This window comes from Salmo trutta, chromosome 12, assembly GCF_901001165.1.
Source record: "Salmo trutta chromosome 12, fSalTru1.1, whole genome shotgun sequence".
Lineage (NCBI taxonomy): Eukaryota > Metazoa > Chordata > Actinopteri > Salmoniformes > Salmonidae > Salmo > Salmo trutta.
In genome coordinates this window covers 76,071,593-76,097,370 of record NC_042968.1, presented here as the reverse complement: position 1 = coordinate 76,097,370, position 25,778 = coordinate 76,071,593, and the positions used below count along the sequence as shown (strand labels likewise).

Genomic DNA, 25,778 nt, shown 5'->3' with positions numbered 1-25,778 from the left:
GTTATATAAATCAGTGGCCGACAGGACTTTCAAATAAAGCCGTTGTATTGGACACCGTGAGACGGTGTCTGGGTAAGGGGTATGGCTTGACTTCCAGAGGAGATGGAGCTAGAATACACCCACTGTGTTTTAGGGTGTATTTCATAAGAACTGTCTCACCAGTGAAAGTATAGACAGATGGAGCAGGACACACCCATGTCACTTGGACGGGATTTGGATGGATTTCATATGAAGGGAAATGTGAATGTTATGAAGTTATGTTAAGTCAGTGTTGTTCAACATTAATAACATTGCATCTTTCCAGGCATAAACCCAATGACCTTTATAATGATCTAAAATAAAAGACGATGACTTCATATTAAAAAGTCAGTCATTTTTATGGTGTTTATTTGATATTATTTTTTGATTCAAGGCTCATACCTCTTCGATGGATGTTATGAATCACATACGGGCGTAAATGAGGGAGGTAAATGTAACATTGACATTCATATCATTTTTATTTTCAGTTTGATAAATTCCAACATAAAATTGAGAACAACGAAGACAGATGTTCTCGTGGATATGCTTGAGGGGGGTTTTCATGAGCAGCAGACTATTCCCTCTGATGCAGAGAGTCATGAGACTTTTACTTTTTCACCAGCTGGATTACATCCTCATCTTCCATGACATGGTCTTTTCCCACCTTCTGGGGGTTGTGTTTCACTGAAGCACCCCACACCAGAGCACTGAAAGGACAGGAACTGAGTGTTAGAAAAATGCCAGGCAGGTGCAACATTGTGTCATTAGTGTCTGTGTGCTGTGCTCTCCTTTGTAGGGTAATCCAACTGTTAACATTGGACACCTAGTGGCAGCTAAGTGCATTTGGTGAATTCTTTCTTTTTAAAGTGCATTATTTCTTACAGATTGTTGCTTTAATCGGTTAAATACTAGGGTGGGTATACCTCAGTCTTTTCCAAAACATCAACAAGAAGCACAAAAGCCATTAGTCAATAGTATAGTACTCACTATTTTAATTCTTTGAGAAGGCTTTTATGAATCTTCAAACAGAAGTCCTCCACTGCAGTATGTTCAGTAGGTAGAACGACTGGAGATGTGTAGTCAGGAAGCTGGCCTTTGGGTTTGGTGTATCTAGGGGACAACACAATCAAATAATTTATTAATTTAGACACAAACCCCACATTTATCCAAGCAGTGTAAAATGGATTCCAATAACCCTATATGTCTCTTCTAGGGGCTGTTAGGTTGAGAGAGTGTCTCCTTACATGCGCACTAGGTGCAGGTAGTCCCACATCTTCTCCAGTAGGTCATCAAAGTTCCAGCGGGAATGGGCAGAGATGGGCACGCAGTGGGGTACCTTGTAGATGATGTCCAGCTCTTCAATGGAGATCTGGTCGATTTTGTTGAGCACATAAATGCAGGGGATGTACACTCTGGTGGGATTAAACAGAGTATGTATGTCAGCAGGTCTGTGGGGGAACGTTGACCATACTTTGGAATGGGGTATAGAAGTATTTTTGGCTAAGGGGTATAGGTCAGGCCCAATTCTAGATGAATGGAGGATTATGTCAGAAATACAGGAATTCCTGCTTAATCAGGAAGATTACATCCCTGAGTTTGTAGAAGTGCTCAGCTGCTTACCGGTTTCCCTCCACCACGTCGATGAGGTCATCGGCAGTGGAGTCGCTGCGCAGGGTGATGTCAGCGTTGTGGATCTTGTACTCGGCCAGGATGCTCTTCACTGCGTCACCGTCCAGCTCACTCTGTGGACACTGGAGAGAAAGAGAGAGACAGGAAGAACACCAGAGTAAGCCCATAGAAATCGAAAGGGAGAGAAAAATGATCAATCAACCTCCATAGATAGACAGACAGCTCTAAAGAGAGAGAGAGAGACAGAGACACAGAGAGAAATGGGGACAGATTGAGCTGGACGTGAAATCTTTGTGTTAAACACACGTACTGTGACGGTGAAGTTGATGCCTCCTTTGTCCTTCTTCTTGAAGCCGATGTTGGGCGGCTGCTTGTTGAGGCGGATTCCGAAGCCCTCCAGCTCGTGTTCAATCAGCTTCTTGTGGCCCAGAGGCTTCAGAACATCCAACACTATGAGGATCAGGTTGCAGGTTCGAGCCACTGGGAAGAGAAAGACCACAGTTACAAACTACCTTCAAGGTATGTGAGTGTGGCACGTGTGTGCTCAAAACTATCACATGTAGTTTGTGTATGGTTCTGATGCTTCACTGATGGTTATCACCTGCGATGACCTGTCGTCCTCTGCCCTTGCCATCTTTGGCCCCCTCGATGATACCTGGAAGATCCAGGAGCTTGGAGACACAAAAGTAGAATACACATCCTAATACTAAAACATCTTAAATAGAAAAATAAAAACTATTGTTACAGATTGGCCTCTGTTGGCCTTAAGGTGCCATGTGAAAGGTATAAGATGCATGTAAAGTACCTGTATTTTGGCACCCTTGTAGCGGATCACTCCTGGTACTGTGGTGAGGGTGGTGAACTCATAGGCCGCCACCTCTGAGTACACCCCTGCCAGGTTACTTAGTAAAGTAGACTTGCCCACTGAGGGGAAGCCTACAAACCCGATACGGGCGTCACCTGTTTTTGCCACATCAAAGCCTATACAAAAGAGAGACACATTAGTATTCATTACAATGTGACAATGTGACATCTCCACTGCACTGTTGTGTAGCAAAGGGACACATTCTAAAAGTGAACGATGATCAGGAGTCAGGACTCACCTTCCCCTGTGCCTCCTCCACTGCCTCCCTTTGGTGTGATAAGTTCTCTCCTCATCTTGGCCAGGCGAGCTTTGAGCAGCCCCAAGTGGTTAGATGTGGCCTTGTTCTTCTGAGTCCGAGCCATCTACCCAACACAGAGAGGATGCTTTAATCCATTCATATTCTACACAATACAACAATCGGAACTAGAATATTAGCTAGGCCTACTTGCTCAGAGCCAAGTTGTGTGATGGCTGGATTTCAACTGATCACTAATAAAGAAAACATATTGTAATCATGACACCAACACTACCATTAGACTTGTTTATACTGAGCTGCACTAAGGTCGTAATGTAATCATGGTTGCATTAAGACACCGTGGAGCCGGCGCGATACATGGGTCGAAAAAAACGTACCTCAATGCAGGGATGGGAAATGCCACTGTAGTGCAAATTTGACCTTTATCCACAATGCTCAATTGAGAAGATTAAAATACTGCTCAAATTTAAATAATACCATATATATATATATATACATACATACACAAAAACACAAACACACACACAACCGTTCAAAAGTTTGGGGTCACTTTGAAAATTCCTTGTTTTTGAAAGAAAAGTAAATACATTTTTTGCCCATTAAAATAACATCAAATGGATCAGAAATACAGTGTAGACATTGTTAATGTTGTAAATGACTATTGTAGCTGGAAACGGCAGATTGTTTTTATGGAATATCTACATAGGCCCATTATCAGCAACCATCACTCCTGTGTTCCAATGGCACGTTGTGTTAGCTAATCCAAGTTCATAATTTTAAAAGTCTAATTGATCATTAGAAAACAATTTTGCAATTATGTTAGCACAGCTGAAAACTGTTCTGCTGATTAAATAAGCAATAAAACTGGCCATCTTTAGACTAGTTGAGTATCTGGAGCATCAGCGTTTGTGGGTTCGATTACAGGCTAAAAATGGCCAGAAACAAAGAACTTTCTTCTGAAACTTGTCAGTCTATTCTTGTTTTCAGAAATGAAGGCTATTCCATGCGAGAAATTGCCAAGAAACTGAAGATCTCGTACCACGCTGTGTACTACTCCCTTCACAGAACAGCACAAACTGGCTTTAACCAGAATAGAAAGAGGAGTGGGAGGTCCCGGTGCACAACTGAGCAAGAGGACAAGTACATTAGAGTGTCTAGTTTTAGAAACAGACGCCATACAAGTCCTCAACTGGCAGCTTCATTAAAAGGTACCCGCAAAACACCAGTCTCAATGTCAACAGGGAAGAGGCGACTCCGGGATGCTTCAACGGTAGTATATATACACAGTTGAAGTCAGAAGTTTACATACACCGTAGCCAAATACATTTAAACTCAGTTTTTCACAATTCCTGACATTTAATCCTAGTAAGAATTCCCTGTCTTAGGACAGTTAGGATCACCACTTTATTTTAAGAATGTGAAATGTCAGAATAATAGTACAGAGAATGATTTATTTCAGCTTTTATTTCTTTCATCACATTCCCAGTGGGTCAGAAGTTTACATACACTCAATTAGTATTTGGTAGCATTGCCTTTAAATTGTTTAACTTGGGTCAAAGATTTCGGGTAGCCTTCCACAAGCTTCCCACAATAAGTTGGGTGAATTTTCGCCCATTCCTCCTGACAGAGCTGGTGTAACTGAGTCAGGTTTGTAGGCCTCCTTGCTCGCACACGCTTTTTCAGTTCTGCCCACAAATGTTCTATATGATTGAGGTCAGGGCTTTGTGATGGCCACTCCAATACCTTGACTTTGTTGTCCTTAAGCCATTTTGCCATAACTTTGGAAGTATGCTTGGGGTCATTGTCCATTTGGAAGACCCATTTGCGACCAAGCTTTAACTTCCTGACTGATGTCTTGAGATGTTGCTTTAATATATCCACATAATTTCCCATCCTCATGATGCCATCAATTTTGTGAAGTGCACCAGTGCCTCAAGCAGCAAAGCATCCCCACAACATGATGCTGCCACCCCCGTGCTTCACGGTAGGGATTGTGTTCTTCGGCTTGCAAGCCTCCCCCTTTTTCCTCCAAACATAATGATGGTCATTATGGCCAAACAGTTCTATTTTTGTTTCATCAGGCCAGAGGACATTTCTCCAAAATGTACGATCTTTGTCCCCATGTGCAGTTGCAAACCGTAGCCTGGCTTTTTCATGGCGGTTTTGGAGCAGTGGCTTCTTCCTTGCTGAGCGGCCTTTCAGGTTATGTCGATATAGGACTTGTTTTACTGTGGATATAGATACTTTTGTACCCGTTTCCTCCAGCATCTTCACAAGGTCCTCGCTGTTGTTCTGGGATTGATTTGCACTTTTCGCACCAAAGTACGTTCATCTCTAGGAGACAGAAAGCGTCTCCTTCCTGAGCGGTATGACGGCTGCGTGGTCCCACGGTGTTTATACTTGCGGACTATTGTTTGTTACAGATGAACGTGGTACCTTCAGGCGTATGGAAATTGCTCCCAAGGATGAACCAGACTTGTGGAGGTCGACAATTGTTTTTCTGAGGTCTTGGCAGATTTCTTTTGATTTTCCCATGATGTCAAGCAAAGAGGCACTGAGTTTGACGGTAGGCCTTGAAGTACATCCACAGGTACACCTCCAATTGACTCAAATGATGTCAATTAGCCTATCAGAAGTCTCTAAAGCCATGACATTATTTTCTGGAATTTTCCAAGCTGTTTAAAAGGCACAGTCAACTTAGTGTATGTAAACTTCTGACCCACTGGAATTGTGATACAGTGAATTCTAAGTTAAATAATCTGTCTGTAAACAACTGTTGGAATAATTACCTGTGTCATGCACAAAGTAGATGTCCTAACCGACTTGCCAAAACCATAGTTTGTTAACAAGAAAGTCGTGGAGTGGTTGAAAAATGAGTTTTAATGACTTCAAACTAAGTGTATGTAAACTTCCGACTTCAACTGTATATATATATATATATATATATATATATATATATATATATATATATATATTCCAGGGTTTTTCTTTATTTTTTACAATTTTCTAAATTGTAGAATAATAGTGAAGACATCAAAACTATGAAATAACACGTGGAATCATGTCGTAATCAAAAAAGTGTTAAACAAATCAAAATATATTTCATATTTGAGATTCTTCAAATAGCCACCCTTTGCCTTGATGACAGCTTGGCACACTCTTGGCATTCTCTCAACCAGCTTCATGAGGTAGTCACCTGGAATGCATTTCAATTAACAGGTGTGCCTTGTTAAAAGTTAATTTGTGGTATTTATTTCCTTCTTAAATAATTTGAGCCAATCAGTTGTGTTGTGACAAGGTAGGGTTGTTATACAGAAGATAGCCCTATTTGGTTAAAGACCAAGTCCATATTATGGCAAGAACAGCTCAAATAAGCAAAGAGAAACAACAGTCCATCATTACTTTAAGACATGAAGGTCAGTCAATCCGGAAAATATCAAAAACTTTTCAAGTTTCTTCAAGTGCAGTCTCAAAAACCATCAAGCGCTATGATGAAACTGGCTCCCATGAGGATCGCCACAGGAAAGATCAAGAGTTACCTCTGCTGCAGAGGATAAAATCATTAGAGTTAACTGCACCTCAGATTGCAGCCCAAATAAATGCTTCACAGAGTTCAAGTAATAGTCACATCTGAACATCAACCGTTCAGAGGAGACTGTGTGAATCAGGCCTTCATGGTCGAATTGCTGCAAAGAAACCACTATTAAAAGGACACCAATAAGAAGAAGAGACTTGCTTTGGCCAAGAAAAAAATCTGTCCTTTGGTCTGATGAATCCAAATTTGAGATTTTTGGTTCCAACCACCATGTCTTTGTGAGACGCAGAGTAGGTGAACGGATGATCTCAGCATGTGTAGTTCCCAAAGTGAAGCATGGAGGAGGAGGTGTGATGGAGTGGGGGTGCTTTGCTCGTGACACTGTTGGGGATTTATTTAGAATTCAAGGCACACTTAACCAGCATGGCTACCACAGCATTCTGTAGCGTATCGCCATCCCATCTGGTTTGCGCTTAGTGGGACTATAATTTGTTTTTCAACAGGACAATGACCCAACACACCTCCAGGTTGTGTAAGGGCTATTTGACCAAGAAGGAGGGTGATGGAATGCTGCATCAGATGACCTGGCCTCCACAATCACCTGACCTCAACCCAATTGAGATGATTTGGGATGAGTTGGACTGCAAAGTGAAGGAAAAGCAGCCAACAAGTGCTCAGCATATGTGGGAACTCCTTCAAGACCGTTGGAAAAGCATTCCAGGTGAAGCTGGTTGAAAGAATGCTATCTTCTGTATACCAACCCTACCTTGTCACAACACAACTGATTGGCTCAAATGATTTAAGAAGGAAAGAAATACCACAAATTAATTGAAATGCATTCTAGGTGACTGCCTCATGAAGCTGGTTGAGAGCATGCCAAGAGTGTGCAAAGCTGTCACCAAGGCAAAGGGCAAAGGCAAACTTCGAACAATCTCAAATATATTTAGATTTGTTTCACACTTTTTTGGTTGCTACATGATTCCATATGTTTTGATGTCTTCACTATTATTCTACAATGTATAAAATAGTAAAAATAAAGAAAAACCCTTGAATGAGTAGGTGTGTCAAAACTTTTGACTGGTACTATATATATATATATATATATATATATATATATATATATATATATATATATATATATATATATATATATTCAGTCAATATAAAAGCAAGTGCCATTTAAGATTAATTTATTGAAACCATAATATCAACTGGTTATTTTATAATCGTGGAACACAATCATAAAAAAGGCAGTAACCTTAGCAGTGGCGCTTTCGTCCTAATATTTATTTTTCTTAATTCCATTCTTTTACTTTTTAGATTAATTTGTATTGCTGTGTATTGTTAGATATTACTGCACTTTTGGAGCAAGGAACACAAGCCATTCGCTACAACCGCAATAACATCTGCAAAATATGTGTATGCGACCAATACACTTCGATCTGATTTGCTTGGGTAATGACATAGCCTTGCTTATTTAATTTAGCAGACAAGACGCTCTTATTTCCAGAGCCCTTACAGTCGAGACACCTATTTTATAGTAAACAAATATGTAATATAACAGAATAAAATATAACAGAATATTTTTCCAAATGAAAAAGGTTGCCACTGCGTAGTGATGCGCATCTGGCGAAAGGAAGTTATTTTAAAAGAGTGATCATTTGAAACGGGGCTCAATTTGACAAAGACAATTTTTTCAGGATTACAAAACAAAATCTGTCATCTTTTCGCCATACAGACGTTCAATGTAGTTTATTCTGCCTGTTCTTTTGAGTTTTCTAAATGGATGAACAATTCCACATTGAACACTTGCAAGGTGATGAGTTACGGCCACTACATCTGTTTGGTGAGTAGGCCTAGGCTTAATGATTCTGATGGCAATACGCTCTGTCTTTATAAAACAAATGTTATTGCATATTTTCTGTGTGGAACCTGGCTATGTTTAGGGGTTGTTAAAGGCTAACCAATTATAAGGGAAAGGGAATTTAGGGAGAAGAACTGAGATGTTTGGCTTGGTTTATTTTTTGTTGTGCCCCGCAAATGCACAGGTACAAATAATATATGTCGTCTTCAAGACGAAATGTTATTGTTTTCCATGACAACATTTCACTTGCCCGTTCGGGCACCCACAATGCACATTCCACCAAATAGTTTTACAGTATTTGAAAAAATGTGATCTCTGGTTAACCCCATCAGTCCCGAGACCCCATAAAAATATCGGCTTTTCATTTATCGGACTTTAACTTAGACGCATTCTCCAGCCCTTATATTTAACAATTTTATTTGTATATCTGACATAAATAATTGCATTCATGAGTTTTATTGCCAAATTATACTGAACAGAAATATAATGGCAACATTTAAAGTGTTTGTCCCATGTTTCATGAGCTGAAATAAAAGATCCCAGAAATGTTCCATAGCAGAAACTACCATAGCTATTGCCAGAGAATTTAATGTTAATTTCTTTACTATAAGCCACCTCCAACGTAATTTTAGAGAATTCGTTAGTACGTCCAACTGGACTCACAACCGCAGACCACGTGGAACTACGCCAGCCCAGGACATCTGTTTCACCTGCTGGATTGTCTGAGACCAGCCACCTGGACAGCTTATGAAACTATGGGTTTGCACAAACAAAGAATTTCTGCACAAGCTGTTAGAAACCATCTCAGGGAAGCTCATCTGTGTGCTCGTCGTCCTCACCAGGTTCTTGACCTGACTGCAGTTCAGCATCGTAACCAACTTCAGTGGGCAAATGCTCACCTCCTATGGCCACTGGCATGCTGGAGAAGTGTGCTCTTCACGGATGAATCCCAGTTTCAACTGTACCGGGCAGATGGCATCGTGTGTGGACGAGCAGTTTGCTAATGTCAACGTTGTGAACAGAGTGCCCCATGGTGGTGGTGGGGTTATGGTATGGGCAAGCATTGTCTACGGACAACAAACACAATTGCATTTTATTGATGGCAATTTGAATTCACAGAGATTGCGTGATGAGATCCTGAGGTCTATTGTCGTGCCATTCATCCACCTCCATCACCTCATGTTTTAGCATGATAATGCACGGCCCCATATTGCGAGGATCTGTACACAATTTCTGGAAGCTAAAAATGTCCCAGTTCTTCCATGGCCTGCATACTCACCAGACATGTCACGCATTGAGCACGTTTGGGATGCTCTGGATCGACGTCCACGACAGCGTGTTCCAGTTCCCGCCAATATCCAGAAACTTCGCACAGCCATTGAAGTTGAGTGGGACAACATTCCACAGGCCACAATCAACAGCCTGATCAGCTCTATGTGAAGGAGATGTGTCACGCTGCATGAGGCAAATTGTAATGAATACTCAGGGAGAAAAAGGTGTAGATTGACGCGCAGAGTGCGGCAGGTGTTTATTTCACCTTCGCAGAATGTTGGAATCGTGGTCACAGGCAGGCAATGGTCATACACAGGTAGGAAAACAGGCAGGTGAATCAAACCTAGGAATGAAGGCTATAACTGGTTCTCACAAACGAGCTAGGAAAAGGGCTTTAGTAGAGTCAAAATGAACAATACCTCACAAAGGCACAAACAGAATGAACTGAACTAAATAAGGAGCTGATGAGACCAGGTAAGTAACTAACACAGGTGAAATCAATGAACAAAAATGAAAGACAGGGCTACGTTCAAGAACACAACGAAACAGCACACAAGGTTGACTAAGAAAATAAATACAGAACCTTACACAAATGGTGGTCACACCAGATACGGACTGGTTTTCAGATCCACGCCCCTACCTTTTCTTGTTTGTTGGACCAACAGATGCATATCTGTATTCCCAGTCATGTGAAATCCATAGATTAGGGCCTAATGAATGTATTTTAATTCAATGATTTCCTTATACACTATGAACGGTAACCCAGTAAAATCTTTGAAATTGTTGCATGTTGCGTTGATATTTTTGTTCAGTGTAATTTATATGAATACAGTAGGTACAGAAATTGTTTCATCACTGGGAAATAAATATCCAATTAGTAAGTGACAACTGTGTGGAATTTGGAGTTTATGACAACAACTATGTGAGCTTATTACAGTATTATAGACACTATTTCCTGGGACTTCCTATGATCTTCAATGTAGAAGAACCCCTTACCTTCTAATGACTCTTGTGTTGCTTGTGAGCATCATAGAGCAAAACATGTGTGTGCTCATGAGAGTCTCAGCATTTAATATTTTATAGCTCAAACAATTCGGACTCTATAGAAACGTTTGTAAAAAGACTAGGCCCCATGCCCCTTCGGGACCCGCCCTTGTCTCACAAACACTGCTCTAGATCAGCCACTGTTAATCACACAGACTAATGGTATTTATAGAGGCAGAAGAAATAGACAAATCCAATGGTACAACCCAGAAGTCTGTAGCTCAAACACACACTGTTTAAAACGGGTTAAAGGTTAAAACAAAACGTGCCAGAGTTACAATAGGACTAATTGGGTTAAAGGTTGAGATTCAGCGCCTAAAATGTACATTTTGGTCCACCAGCCACTGTCGATAAAAAAATATATAATTTATATTTGCCATTATTACAGCAAAAAAACTAAAAAAAAGATGACCATGCTTTGTAATGTTTCTAAAACAAGAAATGTATTAGTAAGAAGTAATGTGGTATATTGCTCAATTTTATTTATTTTTTGTGACCTGAGTCTTTTAACCAAAATATCAGAGACAAAATGTTCAGCTGCCCCTTTAAGGGTGGGAGGTTACTGTGGTAAAGGGGCCACTCTAGTCATGCCACTCATGTCTGTGTGTGTGAGATTTGGGATGTGACTAGTAGTAGACAGTGTCTACAGTGTCTCTTTGCTATCAGTTGAAGCAGCAGATTCAAACTAACATTGAAAAATGACCGAGCTTATGAACAAAACAATGTAAATAATCAAGAAACAAAAGGATAAAATCTCACTTTGTAGAGGTTCAAGTAAATTAGACCAACTTTTATGTCTGTTCGCAGCAACTACAAAAATGAATCTATCAGCGCTTCACTCACAGTGTGCACAGTCCCCTGACAGGCAGTGTTGGTGCACGAGGTGGGATATAGGATTCATATTTCTCTGTGCGATTAGAAGCTATGAAATAAAACAGCAGAAATACTTTGAAAACAGCTACTGCAGCATGTCTGCTATAACTCACGCATGTCCTCATACTTGACTTTTGACTATTTTTATTTGCAGATGTGAATGTACTGCTTGCATTGTTGAGTCCTGATTGATCACCTGAAATTGATCACCTGCCAACGTGGCTGGTGAAATAGACATTCTTACCTGCTGGTACCTAAATCTACCGCATTTGGCGGGTGTTAATTTTATGCCCTGTCAAGCTTTGACATCCGTTCAAGTACTTGAGTACTCATGCCCATCCCTAGCTCAGACACGAGACGTATGCGGCAGGGACTCCAGACGTATGTGGCAGGGACTCCAGACGTATGTGGCAGGGACTCCAGACGTATGTGGCAGGGACTCCAGACGTATGCGGCAGGGACTCCAGACGTATGCGGCATGGACTCTAGACGTATGTGGCAGGGACTCCAGACGTATGCGGCAGGGACTCTAGACGTATGCGGCATGGACTCTAGACGTATGTGGCAGGGACTCTAGACGTATGTGGCAGGGACTCTAGACAATCACGGATTATAAAGGGAAAGCCAGCCACCTCGCGGAAACTGATGCCTCGCTTCCGGACAAGCTATACACCTTCTTCGCCTACTTCAAGGAAAACAACATTGAGCCGCAGACACGGACCACCGCTGCTCACGAAGTCTGTGTGCTCTCGTTCTCCGTGGCCGACGTGAGTAAGTCATTTAAGTGTTTTAACCCTCGCAAGGTTGCCGGCCCAGACGGCATCCCAAACCACAGCCTCAGAGCAGGTGCAGACCAGCTGGCTGGAGTGTTTACAGACATATTCAATCTCTGTATATCCCAGTCTGTTGTCCCCACTTGCTTCAAGATGTCCACCGTTGTTCCTGTACCCAAGAAAGCAAAGGTAACTGAACTAAATTACTACCACCGCAAAGCTCTCACTTCTGTCATCATGAAGTGCTTCGAGAGGCTAGCTAAGGATCATATCACCTCCACCTTACCAGACACCCTAGAGCCACTACAATTCACATACCGCCCCAACAGATCCATGGACGACGTAATCGCCATTGCACTGCACACTGCCCTATTCCACCTGGGCAAGAGAAAACACCAATGCAAGAACGCTGTTCATCGACTACAGCTCGTTCTTCATCACCGTAGTGCCCTCCAAGCTCACCACTAAGTTCAGGGCCCTGGGTCTGAACCCCACCCTGTACCAATTGGTCCTAGACTTGCTGGCGGTCTGACCCCAGGTGGTGAAGGTAGGGAACAACACCTCCAACATGCTGATCCTCAACATGGGTGCGTGCTCAGCCCCCTCCTGTACTCCCTGTTCACCCATGACTGCGTGGCCATGCATGTCTCCAACTCAATCATCAAGTTTGCTGATGACACACCAGTAGTAAACCTGATTACCAACAACGACGAGGCTGCCTACATGGAGGAGGTGAGAGCCCTGGCGTAGTGGTGCCAGGAAAATAACCTCTCCCTCAATGTCAACAAAATGAAGGAGCTAATCGTGGACTACATGAGACAGAAGAGAGAGCACGCCTATATCCACATCGACGGGGCTGCAGTGGAGAGGGTCAAAAGCTTCAAGTTCCTCGGCATGTACATCACTGAGGACCTGAAATTGTCCCTCCACACCAACAGCGCGCTGAAGAAGGCACAACAGCACCTCTTCAACCTCAGGAGGCTGAATACATTTGTCTTGCCCCTAAGACCCGCATGAACTTCTACAGATGCATCATTGAGAGCATTCTGTTGGGCTGTATCCCCGCCTGGTATGGCAACTGCACAACCTGCAACCACAGGGCTCTCCAAAGACATTTACATTTACATTTTAGTCATTTAGCAGACGCTCTTATCCAGAGCGACTTACAGTAGTGAATACATACATCTCATACCATTTCATGCATTTTTTTTTTTTGTACTGGCCCCCCGTGGGAATCGAACCCACAACCCTGGCGTTGCACACACCATGCTCTACCAACTGAGCCACAGGGAAGACTAAGAGTGGTGCAATCAGTCCATCGCATCACTGGGGGCACACTGCCTGACCCCCAGAACATCTACACAACCCGGTGTCACAGGAAGAACAAGAAGATCATCAAAGACCTCAGCCACCCGAGCCACGGCCTGTTCACCCCGCTACCATCTAGAAAGCAGAGACAGTGCAGGTGCATCAAAAATGGGACAGAGAGACTGATAGAAGCTGTTTATCTCCAGGCCATCAGACTGTTAAACAGTCACCATTAGCTGGCATCCACCCAGTACCCTGCCCTGAACCTTAATCACTGGTACTAGCCAGATACCACTAGGTACTCTACCCTGTACCTTAGAGACTGCTCCCCTATGTACATAGTCATTGAACACTGGTGACTTTAATAATGTTTACATACTGTTTTACACACTTTATATGTATATACTGTATTCTAGTCATGGCTCATCCTATATAACTACTGCTCTACATTAGATTTTTTATTTAACCTTTATTTAACTAGGCAAGTCAGTTAAGAACAAATTCTTATTTACAATGACGGACTACCCCGGCCAAACCCTAACCCGGACGCCGCCCTATGTGAATCCCAATCACGGCCGGTTGTGTTACAGCCTGGAGTTGAACCAGGGTCTGTAGTTACGCCTCTAGCACTGGGATGCAGTGCCTTAGACCGCTGCACCACTTGGGAGCACAAAACATTCATTTTCTATTCATAAACTGTCCATACACCATTTTTTATATATACACATACACTCACCTGCCAGTTTATTAGGTACACCCATCTAGCACGGGGTCTGATCCCCTTGCCTCCAGAACAGCCTGAATTATCTGGGGTATTCCACAAGGTGTCGGAAACGTTCCACAGGGATGTTGGTCCATGCTGACGCAATGGCATCATGCAGTTGCTGCAGATTGGACGGCGGTACATTCATGCTGCGATCAGCCGGTTCCATCTCATCTCAAAGATGTTCTGTTGGGTTGAGGTCTGGGGACTGTGGAGGCCACTCAAGTAAACAAAACTTACTGTCATGTTCCAGGCAATGTTTTTCCACTCCTCAATTGTCCAGTGTTGGTGATCACATGCCCACTGGAGCCTCTTCTTGTTTTTAGCTGATAAGAGTGGAACCCGGTGTGGTCATCTGCTGCAATAGCCCATCCGTGACAAGGATCAACGAGTTGTGCGTTCCGAGATGCTGTTCTGTACACCACTGTTCTACTGAGCTGTTATTTGTCTGTTTGAGGCCCGCCTGTTAGCTTGCATGATTTTTGCCATTCTCCTTCGACCTCTCTCATCCGTTTCTGAGATACTGGATCTGGCGAGCCTGGCACTGACGATCATACCACACTCGAAGTCGCTTAGGTCACTCGTTTTGCTCATTCTAACGTTCAATCGAACAGTAAACTGAATGCCTCGATGCCAGTCTGCCTGCTTCACATAACAAGCCACGTGACTCACTGTCTGTAGGTGTGATCCATTTTCGTGATTTTTTAAATATATTTTTTTACCTTTATTTAACTAGGCAAGTCAGTTAAGGACAAATTCTTATTTTCAATGACGGCCTAGGAACAGTGGCTTGTTAACTGGCTTGTTCAGGGGCAGAACGACAGATTTTTACCTTGTACCTTTTTTACCTTGCTCGGGGATTCGATCTTACATTTACATTTTAGCAATTTAGCAGACGCTCTTATCCAGAGCGACTTACAGTAGTGAATGCATACATTTCATAATTTTTTCCCCCCCGTACTGGTCCCCCGTGGGAAACGAACCCACAACCCTGGCGTTGCAAACACCAACACCATCTTGCAACCTTTCGGTTACTAATCCAATGCTCTAACCACGAGGCTACCTGCTGCCCCACAATGGGGTGGTGTACGTAATAAACTGGCAGGTATACAAAACATTCCAAACACCTTTATTTCCATGACAGACTGACCAGGAGAACGCTATGATCCCTTATTGATGTCACCTGTGAAATCCACTTCAATCAGTGTAGATGAAGGGGAGGAGACAGGTTAAAGAAGGACTTTTAAGCCTTGAGACAATTGAGACAAGGATTGTGTATGTGTGTCATTCAGCGGGTGAATGGGTAAGATAAAATATTTAAGTGCCTTTGAACAGGGTATGGTAGTAGGTGCCAGGCACACCGGTTTGAGTGTATCAAGAACTGCAACGCTGCTGGGTTTTTATGCTTAACAGTTTCCTGTGTGTATCAAGAATGGTCCACCACCCAAAGGACATCCAGACAACTTGACACAACTGTGGGAAGCATTGGGGTCAACATGGGCCCGCATCCCTGTGGAACGCTTTTGACACCTTGTAGTGTCCATGTCCTCACGAATCGAGGCTGTTCTGAGGGCAAAAGGGGTGTTGCTAATGTTTTGTACACTCAGTGTATATCTATTTATGTTCCGGACTCTGACATTGCTCATTCTTGGATTATGTGCGTTTTACTGCACTGTTGACGCTAGAAACACAAGCATTTTGCTGCACCTGCAACATCTTCAAATCTGTGTACGTGACCAATAAACTTTGAATAGATTGAAAGGTGAAATTTGCAGTACAGTGTAGAGGTCGACGGATTATGATTTTTCAACGCCGATACCGATACCGATTATTGGAGGACCAAAAAAGCAGATACTGATTAATCGGCCAATTTATTATATATATTTTTTGTAATAATGACAATTACAACAATACTGAATGAACACTTATTTTAACTTAATATAATACATCAATAAAATCAATTTAGCCTCAAATAAATAATGAAACATGTTCAATTTGGTTTAAATAATGCAAAAACAAAGTGTTGGAGAAGAAAGTAAAAGTGCAATATGTGCCATGTAAGAAAGCTAACGTTTAAGTTCCTTGCTCAGAACATGAGAACAAATGAAAGCTGGTGGTTCCTTTTAACATGAGTCTTCAATATTCCCAGGTAAGAAGTTTTAGGTTGTAGTTATTATAGGAATTATAGGACTATTTCTCTCTATACGATTTGTATTTCATATACCTTTGACTATTGGATGTTCTTATAGGCACTTTAGTATTGCCAGTGTAACAGTATAGCTTCCGTCCCTCTCCTCGCTCCTACCTGGGCTCGAACCAGGAACACATCGACAACAGCCACCCTCGAAGCAGCGTTACCCATGCAGAGCAAGGGGAACAACTACTCCAAGTCTCAGAGCGAGTGACGTTTGAATCGCTATTAGCGCGCACCCGCTAACTAGCTAGCCATTTCATATCGGTTACACCAGCCTAATCTTGGGAGTTGACAGGCTTGAAGTCATAAACAGCGCAATGCATTGCGAAGGGCTGCTGGCAAAATGCACAAAAGTGCTTTTTTGAATGAATGCTTACGAGCCTGCTGGTGCCTACCATCGCTGTCAGACTGCTCTATCAAATCATAGACTTAATTATAACATAATAACACACAGAAACACGAGCCTTAGGTCATTAATATGGTAGAATCCGGAAACTATCACGTTTATTCTTTCAGTGAAATACGGAACCGTTCCGTATTTTATCTAACGGGTGGCATCCATAAGTCTAAATATTCCTGTTACATTGCACAACCTTCAATGTTATGTCATAATTACGTAAAATTCTGGCAAATTAGTTCGCAACGAGCCAGGCGGCCCAAACTGTTGCATATACCCTGACTCTGCGTGCAATGAACGGAAGAGAAGTGACAATTTCACCTGGTTAATATTGCCTGCTAACCTGGATTTCTTGTAGCTAAATATGCTGGTTTAAAAATATATACTTCTGTGTATTGATTTTAAGAAAGGCATTGATGTTTATGGTTAGGTACAGTCGTGTAACGATTGTGCTTTTTTCACAAATGCGCTTTTGTTAAATCATCCCCCGTTTGGCGAAGTTGGCTGTCTTTGTTAGGAAGAAATAGTATTCACAGTTTGGAACGAGCCAGGCGGCCCAAACTGCTGCATATACCCTGACTCTGTTGCAGAGGTGACACATTTTTCCTAGTTAAAAGAAATTCATGTTAGCAGGCAATATTAACTAAATATGCCGGTTTAAAAAGATATACTTGTGTATTGATTTTAAGAAAGACATTGATGTTTATGTTTAGGTACAAGTTGGAGCAATGACAGTCCTTTTTCGCGAATGCGCACCGCATCAATTATATGCAACGCAGGACAGGCTAGATAAACTAGTAATATCATCAACCATGTGTAGTTAACTAGTGATTATGGTTGATTGATTGATTGTTTTTTATTAGATAAGTTTAATGCTAGCTAGCAACTTACCTTGGCTTCTTACTGCATTCGCGTAACAGGCAGGCTCCTCGTGGAGTGCAATGTAAAGCAGGTGGTTAGAGCGTTGGACTAGTTAACCGTAAGGTTGCAAGATTGAATCCCCAAGCTGACATGGTAAAGATCTGTCGTTCTGCCCCTGAACAAGGCAGTTAACCCACCGTTCCTAGGCCGTCATTGAAAATAAGAATGTGTTCTTAACTGACTTGCCTTGTTAAAAAATATTTATAAAATATATATATTTTTTTAAATATATTTTTGCCAGTGTAACATATATATATAAACATTTAATCGGCAAATCGGTGGCCAAAAATACCGATTACCGATTTGTTATGAAAACGTGAAATCGGCCCTACTTAATCGGCCATTCCGATTAATCGGTCGACCTCTAGTACAGTGGCATGTCCTATCCCTGCATTGAGGTACATTTTCCAACACATATCTTGACCACAAAAACAATGTAACCATGATTGCGTTCCGACCCCAGTGCAGGTTGTCACGTAAAAATCTTCTCAGCATGATGTCACAATCAGAACGATTGGGAACTATTTCATGCTGAGAAGATTTCATGCTGTAAAATTTCTCCCAGCGTGAAAATTTTCCCAATTCGATAATTGCACGCGCCTCTCTTTATGTGGATGGCTGAGCTTGTTTCTCTCACATCGTCCCTCGACATCGAAAAACTTTTGCTTCACACATCTGCCAATCAATGGTGGCCAGGAGTATTGACTCTGACCAATCAGAAGCTTGTGAAGCGTGAGGTCAGCATATAAATACCCAGACTTTCCCGTCAAAGTGCTGAGGGTTGATGTGAGGAGAGATTTTTTGGAGATTGCAAAGACTTGGGAGCTACGGTTTCGATTGACAGTGCTTGTTTGTTAGTTAGCTATACATACAAGTTAAAACTGCACACCTCTGAGAACAAGCCATCTTGACCAGTTTACAGCTAATTATGCTAGTTAGCTAGCTAAATCAGAGAGAAACATCTGCACGAGCTCAGCCATCCACACAGACGTGTGTGAAATTATTTCACACTGTGAACATTTTTACAACATAACGTCACAATCAGAACGATAGGGAACAATTTCAGGCTGGGAAGATTTTTACATGACACAGGTCAGTGTAAACAAGTAACCAAAGATTTTTTATAACTAACCAAAGATAGACCACTGCCTGTCATTTCCAGAACAAGAAAAGAGGTGGGCAGAGCCAAGCGCAAGCTAGCGAGATCCTATTGGCACGTTCTAGCATGTGAGTCATTCCAATTAAAATAAAAATAGGATTGACACACACTGTCTCCGATAAGATTAGCATTCCTGAAACATTATTTTGTTTGAATATTAAGCTAATTGATTGCGCTCAAATTTGCCATAATAGGTTTCATATAATCTTAAATAAATATACTACCCAGCATCTGATTTGGGCCATAATTCTTCCTAACAATTAGTAAGACATGAGGAATCCAATAAAATGATAAAAATGTCACCAAACACATAAATGTTGTCTAATGATTGTATTGAAATACATGACTGCAATGCAAAGGTTTATAATTGTATTATTTTATTAGGGTTGTGACAAGATTTTAGTCACTATCCCATTTCTCCATCAAAGTTTTGGGTTTGTAGGAAAAGTCTTCATATGAGAATTGCACCATATAGATAGCCCTCTCAGAGAGTTGCTATTTGTTGGACTTTTCAAGGAGAGTTAGGTTGACACATTAGGTTGCAAAGAGAAGGACAAACTGAATTGCTTCAGAGGACTGGCTTGACCACATCATTTATTTTCATCAGGAACAAAAGGTAATAGTTTTCTACCCAAAGTTGCAAAGAAAATGTTGTGATCCCTTAAATAAACAAAAGACAAGAAAAATTGATAAAAGGGTGTGGCGACAGTAGCAGGAAAAGTGGCATCTAGTGGGTAAAACATGGTACTTTAACATGAATTCATGGTAAATAATGCAAAACGACTTCAATGGCTAATTTATCTAAACAAGGGGGGGGGAAAGATCATCAGATTCACAAGAAATACATTACAAAGGACGAAGAAGCAATACTCCAAGCCGCAGCTCCATACCAGTTGTTAGACATAGAAAACCGATTCTGTATATTGGTTGATGGGATGGTATTGGCGGGTGGGGGTTCTGGAGCTGGCCTTTGACCATTTTATTGGATTCCTCATGTCTTACTCAATGGTAGGAATAAGTTTGGATTTAATCGGATGTTGGGTAGTATATTTGTAGAATATTATGTGAATCCTATAAATTAAAAGGGCCAATTTGGGTGAAATCAATTTTCTTAATTTCTCAGAGATCAAATTAAATGAACAAAATGACGTTTCACGAACGCTAATCTTATGTTTCTAACTTCAGAAACAATTTCAGAACAATCTGAGATGGTGGGTGTCATGGCTTGCTGAAATGATATGGAATGACCCACGTATTTGCATATTTCCGAATAGGGAGCCTCTGAATGTGTTCAATAACTCAATTTGCCCTTGCAGTCCAAAACAAAACAAAAATTGAAACTATGGCAAAGGGTAAAGTCTACAAAACTTTGTCCAGTTTACGGTTGTGGGAACAGGAAACTATATTGCGATCAAATGTTTCATCGATGAGAAAATAAGCAGAATTTCTGTCAAAATCCATCTTCTCCCACTGCCGGCCACTGCTGGACTTCCTCTCATCACCATACTTGGTGGTGAGTGGAAACGCCAACCAAATGCTTCAGATTTATACATCCGGTGAAACATCTGGCTCATTGTTCCATCTGTGGCGTAAAGGTAAGGTTGGTATCTTCAGACAACTAGTTACCCTGCCAATAATAACACATAGCCAGCTAAAGTTAACTACTGTAGAGAACTACGTTGAAAGCATAGACTAACGTAGAATTGAGAATTCTTAGCTAAATAACACCCAGCTCTGCTCAGACTCGGGTGTCTGCCATCATATTATGTTATATAATTTAAAAAAAATTGGGGGGGAGAAATCCATTGTAACGTTACATCCTCAATTAGCCAAGTTAACTTTAGCCAACTATAGTTGCTCGCTCCCTTAACGTTAGTCAAGTTAAAACGTGAATCACAGCTAACGTCAGCTAGCCTTCGCTACCGTTAGCTAACTTACCTCGGCCTCAATTTCTGCTATTTTGGCGAGTAAACTCATCTTGTAGCTGGTCCTTAGATGATATCACATATAACGTTTTATAGCTCAATCGTTGAGCTTTTATCACGCAAACTAGCAAAAGCGAACACTCATGTGTTCAACCTGCGGTACTCGCTAGGAGGAAGAGGCAGCCGGCAAACCAAAGAAACTCGATTGCAAACCGGGAACTCAAAAAACGGCGACGCCGTTGGCGCTACCTACCGGAATTAAGTTGTTTGCAGGTTTATGTAAGTTTGATGACTTTACATATTCCATGTAACAGCAATGACATACACTTTGCAGAAATTATGTAACACATTTCAGGCTTGGATTTGACAAATCAAACTAATGTATCTGACACTGCATAATTAATCACATTAAAAGGCTACTGCATGCTCTCTCTCAATTCAATTTCAATTCAAGGGGCTTTATTGGCATGGGAAACATATGTTTACATTGCCAAAGCAAGTGAAATAAATAAACAATACAAAATGTACAGTAAACATTACACTTACAAAAGTTCCAAAATAATAAAGAAATTTCAACTGTCATCTGTTTATATACAGTGTTGTAATGATGTGCAAATAGTTCATGTACAAAAGGGAAAATAAATAAACATAAATATAGGTTGTATTTACAATGGTGTTTGTTCTTCACTGGTTGCCTTTTTCTTGTGGCAACAGGTCTCTCTCTCACCCCAGTCAAGTGGAGGTATTAGTAACGTACACACATCTGGTAAATATGCTTGTTTTTATTGTTTCATATTTTGTTTGCATACAGTACATAATCTCTCAAAAGTTTCTATGTTGCTAAAATTTCTGGATTGACTGCCAATGTTTGAAAGCTCTAAAACCAGCAACAGTACATTCAACACTGTAGATGGGATTGAGTTTTTGGTTGGTTGGACAGGATGTTGACTAGATAAATGCCCATCGGATGAATATGGCACACTCATCTAACTTCTGAAAACCTTGCAGAGGAAGGGTGCATATTGCCAAAATGTGTATAACTGGTGGAATGTTACCTTTATTTCCCTTTATGACTGGCTAGTGGCCAAGCTATTGCTGTTTTAAACAAAGGGACAAAGCTTTGTTGAAATCTAATTCTATAATCTTGAGCACATACAATATTTGCACAATTATGTGTGTCAGAGAGAATTTTTTTGCAGTTAGGTTTTGACATTTTAGTGACCAGGCCCAGCCCTCTAATACAGAAAATTGCTATACCATCTTTTCTACATTCCTTTTGAACTAACAATGTGTATTCCCAGCATTTCCAACATGGTATCTTAACCTTGGTCCTGGAGGTTTAATGGAAGATATGTTGAATATGCTGGATTTCACCTCAACCAATGAATGTTTTACATTTATTCTGTTCATATCTCTCCGTCATTATTTGTGTTGAAGACGTATGCTGTAAGGTGTGCTTATCCTCATGAAAATATAAAAATATGAATTTACTTTTAAAAGTGGCTACAGTTCTTCTGAATTATTGGTTTGCATTGCATCCAACTATTGTTGCTCAGTTGAGGCAAAAACCAGCATAAATACTAAGTGCTTCCAGGACAAGGGTTGAGATGTGTTGAGGAAAAAGCAAACTGTTTGTGATAATTGAAAGTATTAATTTCAGTAGCCTATCAGTTTTAAATTGAGGTCCCTTTGCGGTACATAGCATGAGGGCTTTGACTTGAGTCCTCTTCACTAATAATACAAATGAAGTAATTGAGAATTGACCATAAGTCCATGCCCAAACATCTACATTTTTCTTATTTTAATGAGCAACACAGATTTATATCATACGTCAGTCAGCATTGAAGTGCAATGATTAAAAAGTAAGTGCAAGTACAGATTTAGATGCATTCATTTTGATAAGAGGATTCAATTGTTTGCAGTGTGGCCCCAAAAATAGTCATTCTACAGGGGCACTCTGCAAAAGAGAAAACTCCATAGTTGATGCTGTTTCTAACCTAAAAGATATATTTCAAGCTCTATATGGTACCTCTGAGTGACAGTATGTGGGTGCATTCTTGTGCTGCCCTCTGTCTTCATTTCAGTCATGTCCATGAAATATCACTTTTTCCTCAATAAAAAGTATTACTGTAATGCTTGCTGATTGATAGGTCCCATGATTTCTCAGCTTGCTTTAAGGAACATGGTAACTGAATCAAGCCAGCAAAAGCACAAAGTCAGTGAGAAGAAGCACTATTTTAGTGCATTATCTTCACACCCGGCCAGTAACCTTACTGTCCTAAAACTGGCTACCTCTGCATAGAGATGGAGTATATTTCTGATCACAGCCCCCATCGATAGGCCTAATAGTTTTTACTGAGGAAAGCATCATTTTCTATGGTCATGTCACCAGAGCAAGGATAGCATCTTTTGAGGTAATAAAAAAGAAACAGCATCCCTTTAAAATCCATTGTCCCGGTAGCTCGGATTCTGTCATCAGAATTTGGATAATACTTATTGAAACCATAAGGCTTTACAATAAATGCAACTTGGCCATATGATGGCAAAAGTCTTCTCTGTAGGTGTTCCCCTTGGACTCTAGCTGCTCTCGGAGGAGGTGGGTGGTGCAGTGGAGGATGACCTCCGTCTGGACACAGACTGCGATCGCTCAGGGCTGTGTTTGTTGTACGGCTGGAGCTGCACCTCCAGGAAGTCCCTGTGCTGCTGGCTGATGACCTGGCTGATGAGTCCTGGCAGGGCCTGCAGGTTCCCCAGCAAAGTCTCCAGCTTGGTCTCCAGCAGGGCGATTCTCTTCTCCATGTCCTCCCCTCTCTCGTTCAGGTCTGAGATCAGGTCATACATGATGTTCTGAGTCTGGAGGAGGAGAGACACTCGGTCATAGTAAGAGGGCGAGACCCTTCCAGAGCATGGGGTGCTTTAGGCTAGCAGTTGCAGGCAATTGTACAATTATTTTGTATATTTTAATAACCTTTATTTACACAGGCAAGTCAATAAATAAGAACAAATTCTTATTTACAATGGCAATCTGTCCAGAGCCATTTGAGGGGCAAATCCTAATTTTGTCACATTTTCACTTAGTCATGGATGTCAAAAGGCTAAGTGAAAGTTTGACTGAAGTGGAAGTTATGAGTTGCCCCTTAGTTGAAAAGAACCAGCATGAAATGTATACTTCTTAAAAGGAACAGCTTGTGAATAATTAGATTATTGGTTGCATCATTCTAAGAATCTAATCATGCTACTGTTTCCCACTACAACACTAAACTGTTCCCTGGAGATGTAGATTTGTTTTCAGATTATTAGTCTGCCCTCCATGGCAGACCTGAACTCAGTCTGCAGCTATTCTCAGTGCTACAACTGTCTCTGTCTTTTCAACCATCTTGAAAAAGTGTTACAGAATCAATGTAGACATAAATATAATAAAGTGTCTGGAAACGGGCAATTCAAATTTCACAGATCTCCATCACAACAAACAAAACCTGATGCTGTAGATAAGCAAATACAATATTCATTGATAACTTGCAGAGAAATTCTGCTGTATACACTTACTAACTTCTGCACCAGGAAGTTGATCTTCTTCCTCTCGACACATGGCATGTTATCCGAGGGGGCTGCTGTGTACTGAGCTAATGTTCACTATGAGAACAATCGCTGCCAGCATGTGACCAATGCCATCCATCCATCCATCCATCACTCACTTACCTTGTCCTTTCCTCATTTGGGGTAGGAATAATGGGCAGGGTGGCTTGTTTAGAATCACAGCGATCCACCTCGGGCCAAAACAACACTGACAGCTTTTCACCACCCTGGCGCTCCAACTTGGGCAGGCAGATAGGGTTTCACTACGTATTTTAAAAGGCAATTTCCACAGATGATCAAGGAATTTAGAATTGACAGGGTTAGAGGCTTTAAATTTATCTCGGAACTTTATGAAAATAAGGATGGAACCTTGAGGCAATAGCAAAATTATGAGATAAAGAACTGCCTAAATTTGAGATTTTCTGGAGGTAACAAGTGAATTTTGGATAGACACATAGATGAACTGACTCGAGTTTGCCTCAGTTAATCATGAAAAATTCAACTGCAAATTAATTAAATCTTTATAATACAGCACTAATAAAATAAGACCAGAACTCTGTCAAGAGTAGACTGGGACTATAAGTATATTCAGTTAAGGCACAAAAACGCTTGTGTAAGCATACACGACTGTGCATTGTGGGCTGATTTCAGACTCTGATTAAGCCGACTCTGGGTGCAGGAAATGACCTGTGGGTATACATAGGCCTTTGATGTACTAAAACTAAATGTACTTAACATCCTCCTTTGATGTACTAAACTGTTACTGAAACCCAATACCACAAGTAGCTAAAATTATAATGGCTCCAAACTCAGTAAAAAGAAAAGTGTAGAAAACTACAATGAAAATCATAAAGAAAAATAATATCCTGCATTTTCATTTTCGATAATAATAGGCTTATTCAAGATGAGGACAAATGCTAAAAAAATGAGTTTGATACTGTAACTGTAGGCCTACTATGGTATTAATATATTCTGACTCATGATAACCTGCTTTATGTTACGCCCCAATTAGAGGTACATTTTTTTTTACAACTGTAGGGAAACCACTGCTATGTGAGGGATTTCTCATAGCTTTGCAGAGGCTATGCAGCTGCCAAAGTTATTTTAAGCTCCATTATACAGCTCTATCGATCCACAGGGAGCTCATGTACTGTGATTTTTAATGCTATGCTACCATCTGGTGGCGAAAGCCACTTATGACTGATTTAAAGATGGCTGAATGAGCTGTGTGAGTCATCTTCCCAAATGACAACCACCTTTCTAACTCACCGTGAGCCACTTGTTTCACAGCCCTGGGTGACTAATATTAACTAGCTAATGTCTTTCATGGTAGCAGGAAACTGATTTGACCGTGGTGGATATTTTAATGTCAAAGCCCTCTAACTCTCTTTCTCCCTTGTATATTT

At 41.1% G+C, this 25,778-nt stretch overlaps 2 protein-coding genes and 1 long non-coding RNA gene across 5 annotated transcripts in view; 1 reads left to right on the top strand and 2 right to left on the bottom strand.

The window, feature by feature from the left end:
* Nucleotides 1–361: 361 nt before the first annotated feature.
* Nucleotides 362–21,009, bottom strand: drg1 (developmentally regulated GTP binding protein 1). The gene is made up of 9 exons (XM_029769548.1): nucleotides 20,810–21,009; nucleotides 2,751–2,874; nucleotides 2,453–2,628; nucleotides 2,249–2,318; nucleotides 1,958–2,127; nucleotides 1,639–1,769; nucleotides 1,263–1,430; nucleotides 1,006–1,128; nucleotides 362–725 (listed from the first exon to the last, which is right to left on the bottom strand). Exons 1-9 carry the CDS (start codon nucleotides 20,846–20,848, stop codon nucleotides 626–628), a joined length of 1,101 nt encoding a protein of 366 aa, XP_029625408.1. The 5' UTR covers nucleotides 20,849–21,009; the 3' UTR covers nucleotides 362–625.
* LOC115204178 (uncharacterized) lies at nucleotides 20,138–23,443 on the top strand. Of its 2 annotated transcripts, none has more exons than XR_003880316.1 (3): nucleotides 20,138–20,466; nucleotides 21,511–21,562; nucleotides 23,358–23,443. It is a non-coding gene; the product is annotated as an uncharacterized LOC115204178 (long non-coding RNA). The 2 variants fall into 2 exon arrangements; XR_003880315.1 differs by having other exon boundaries at nucleotides 23,346–23,433.
* The window catches only part of LOC115204174 (small conductance calcium-activated potassium channel protein 2-like), a 37,924-nt gene continuing 33,706 nt past the window's right edge, over nucleotides 21,561–25,778 (bottom strand). Inside the window, exon 9 of one of the 2 annotated variants that reach the window (XM_029769546.1) lies at nucleotides 21,561–23,649. In XM_029769546.1, coding sequence (XP_029625406.1) covers nucleotides 23,374–23,649 — 276 coding nt within the window. In that variant the 3' untranslated portion in view covers nucleotides 21,561–23,373. The remainder of the gene's footprint in view (nucleotides 23,650–25,778) is intronic. The other variant, XM_029769547.1, reaches the window with a different exon arrangement.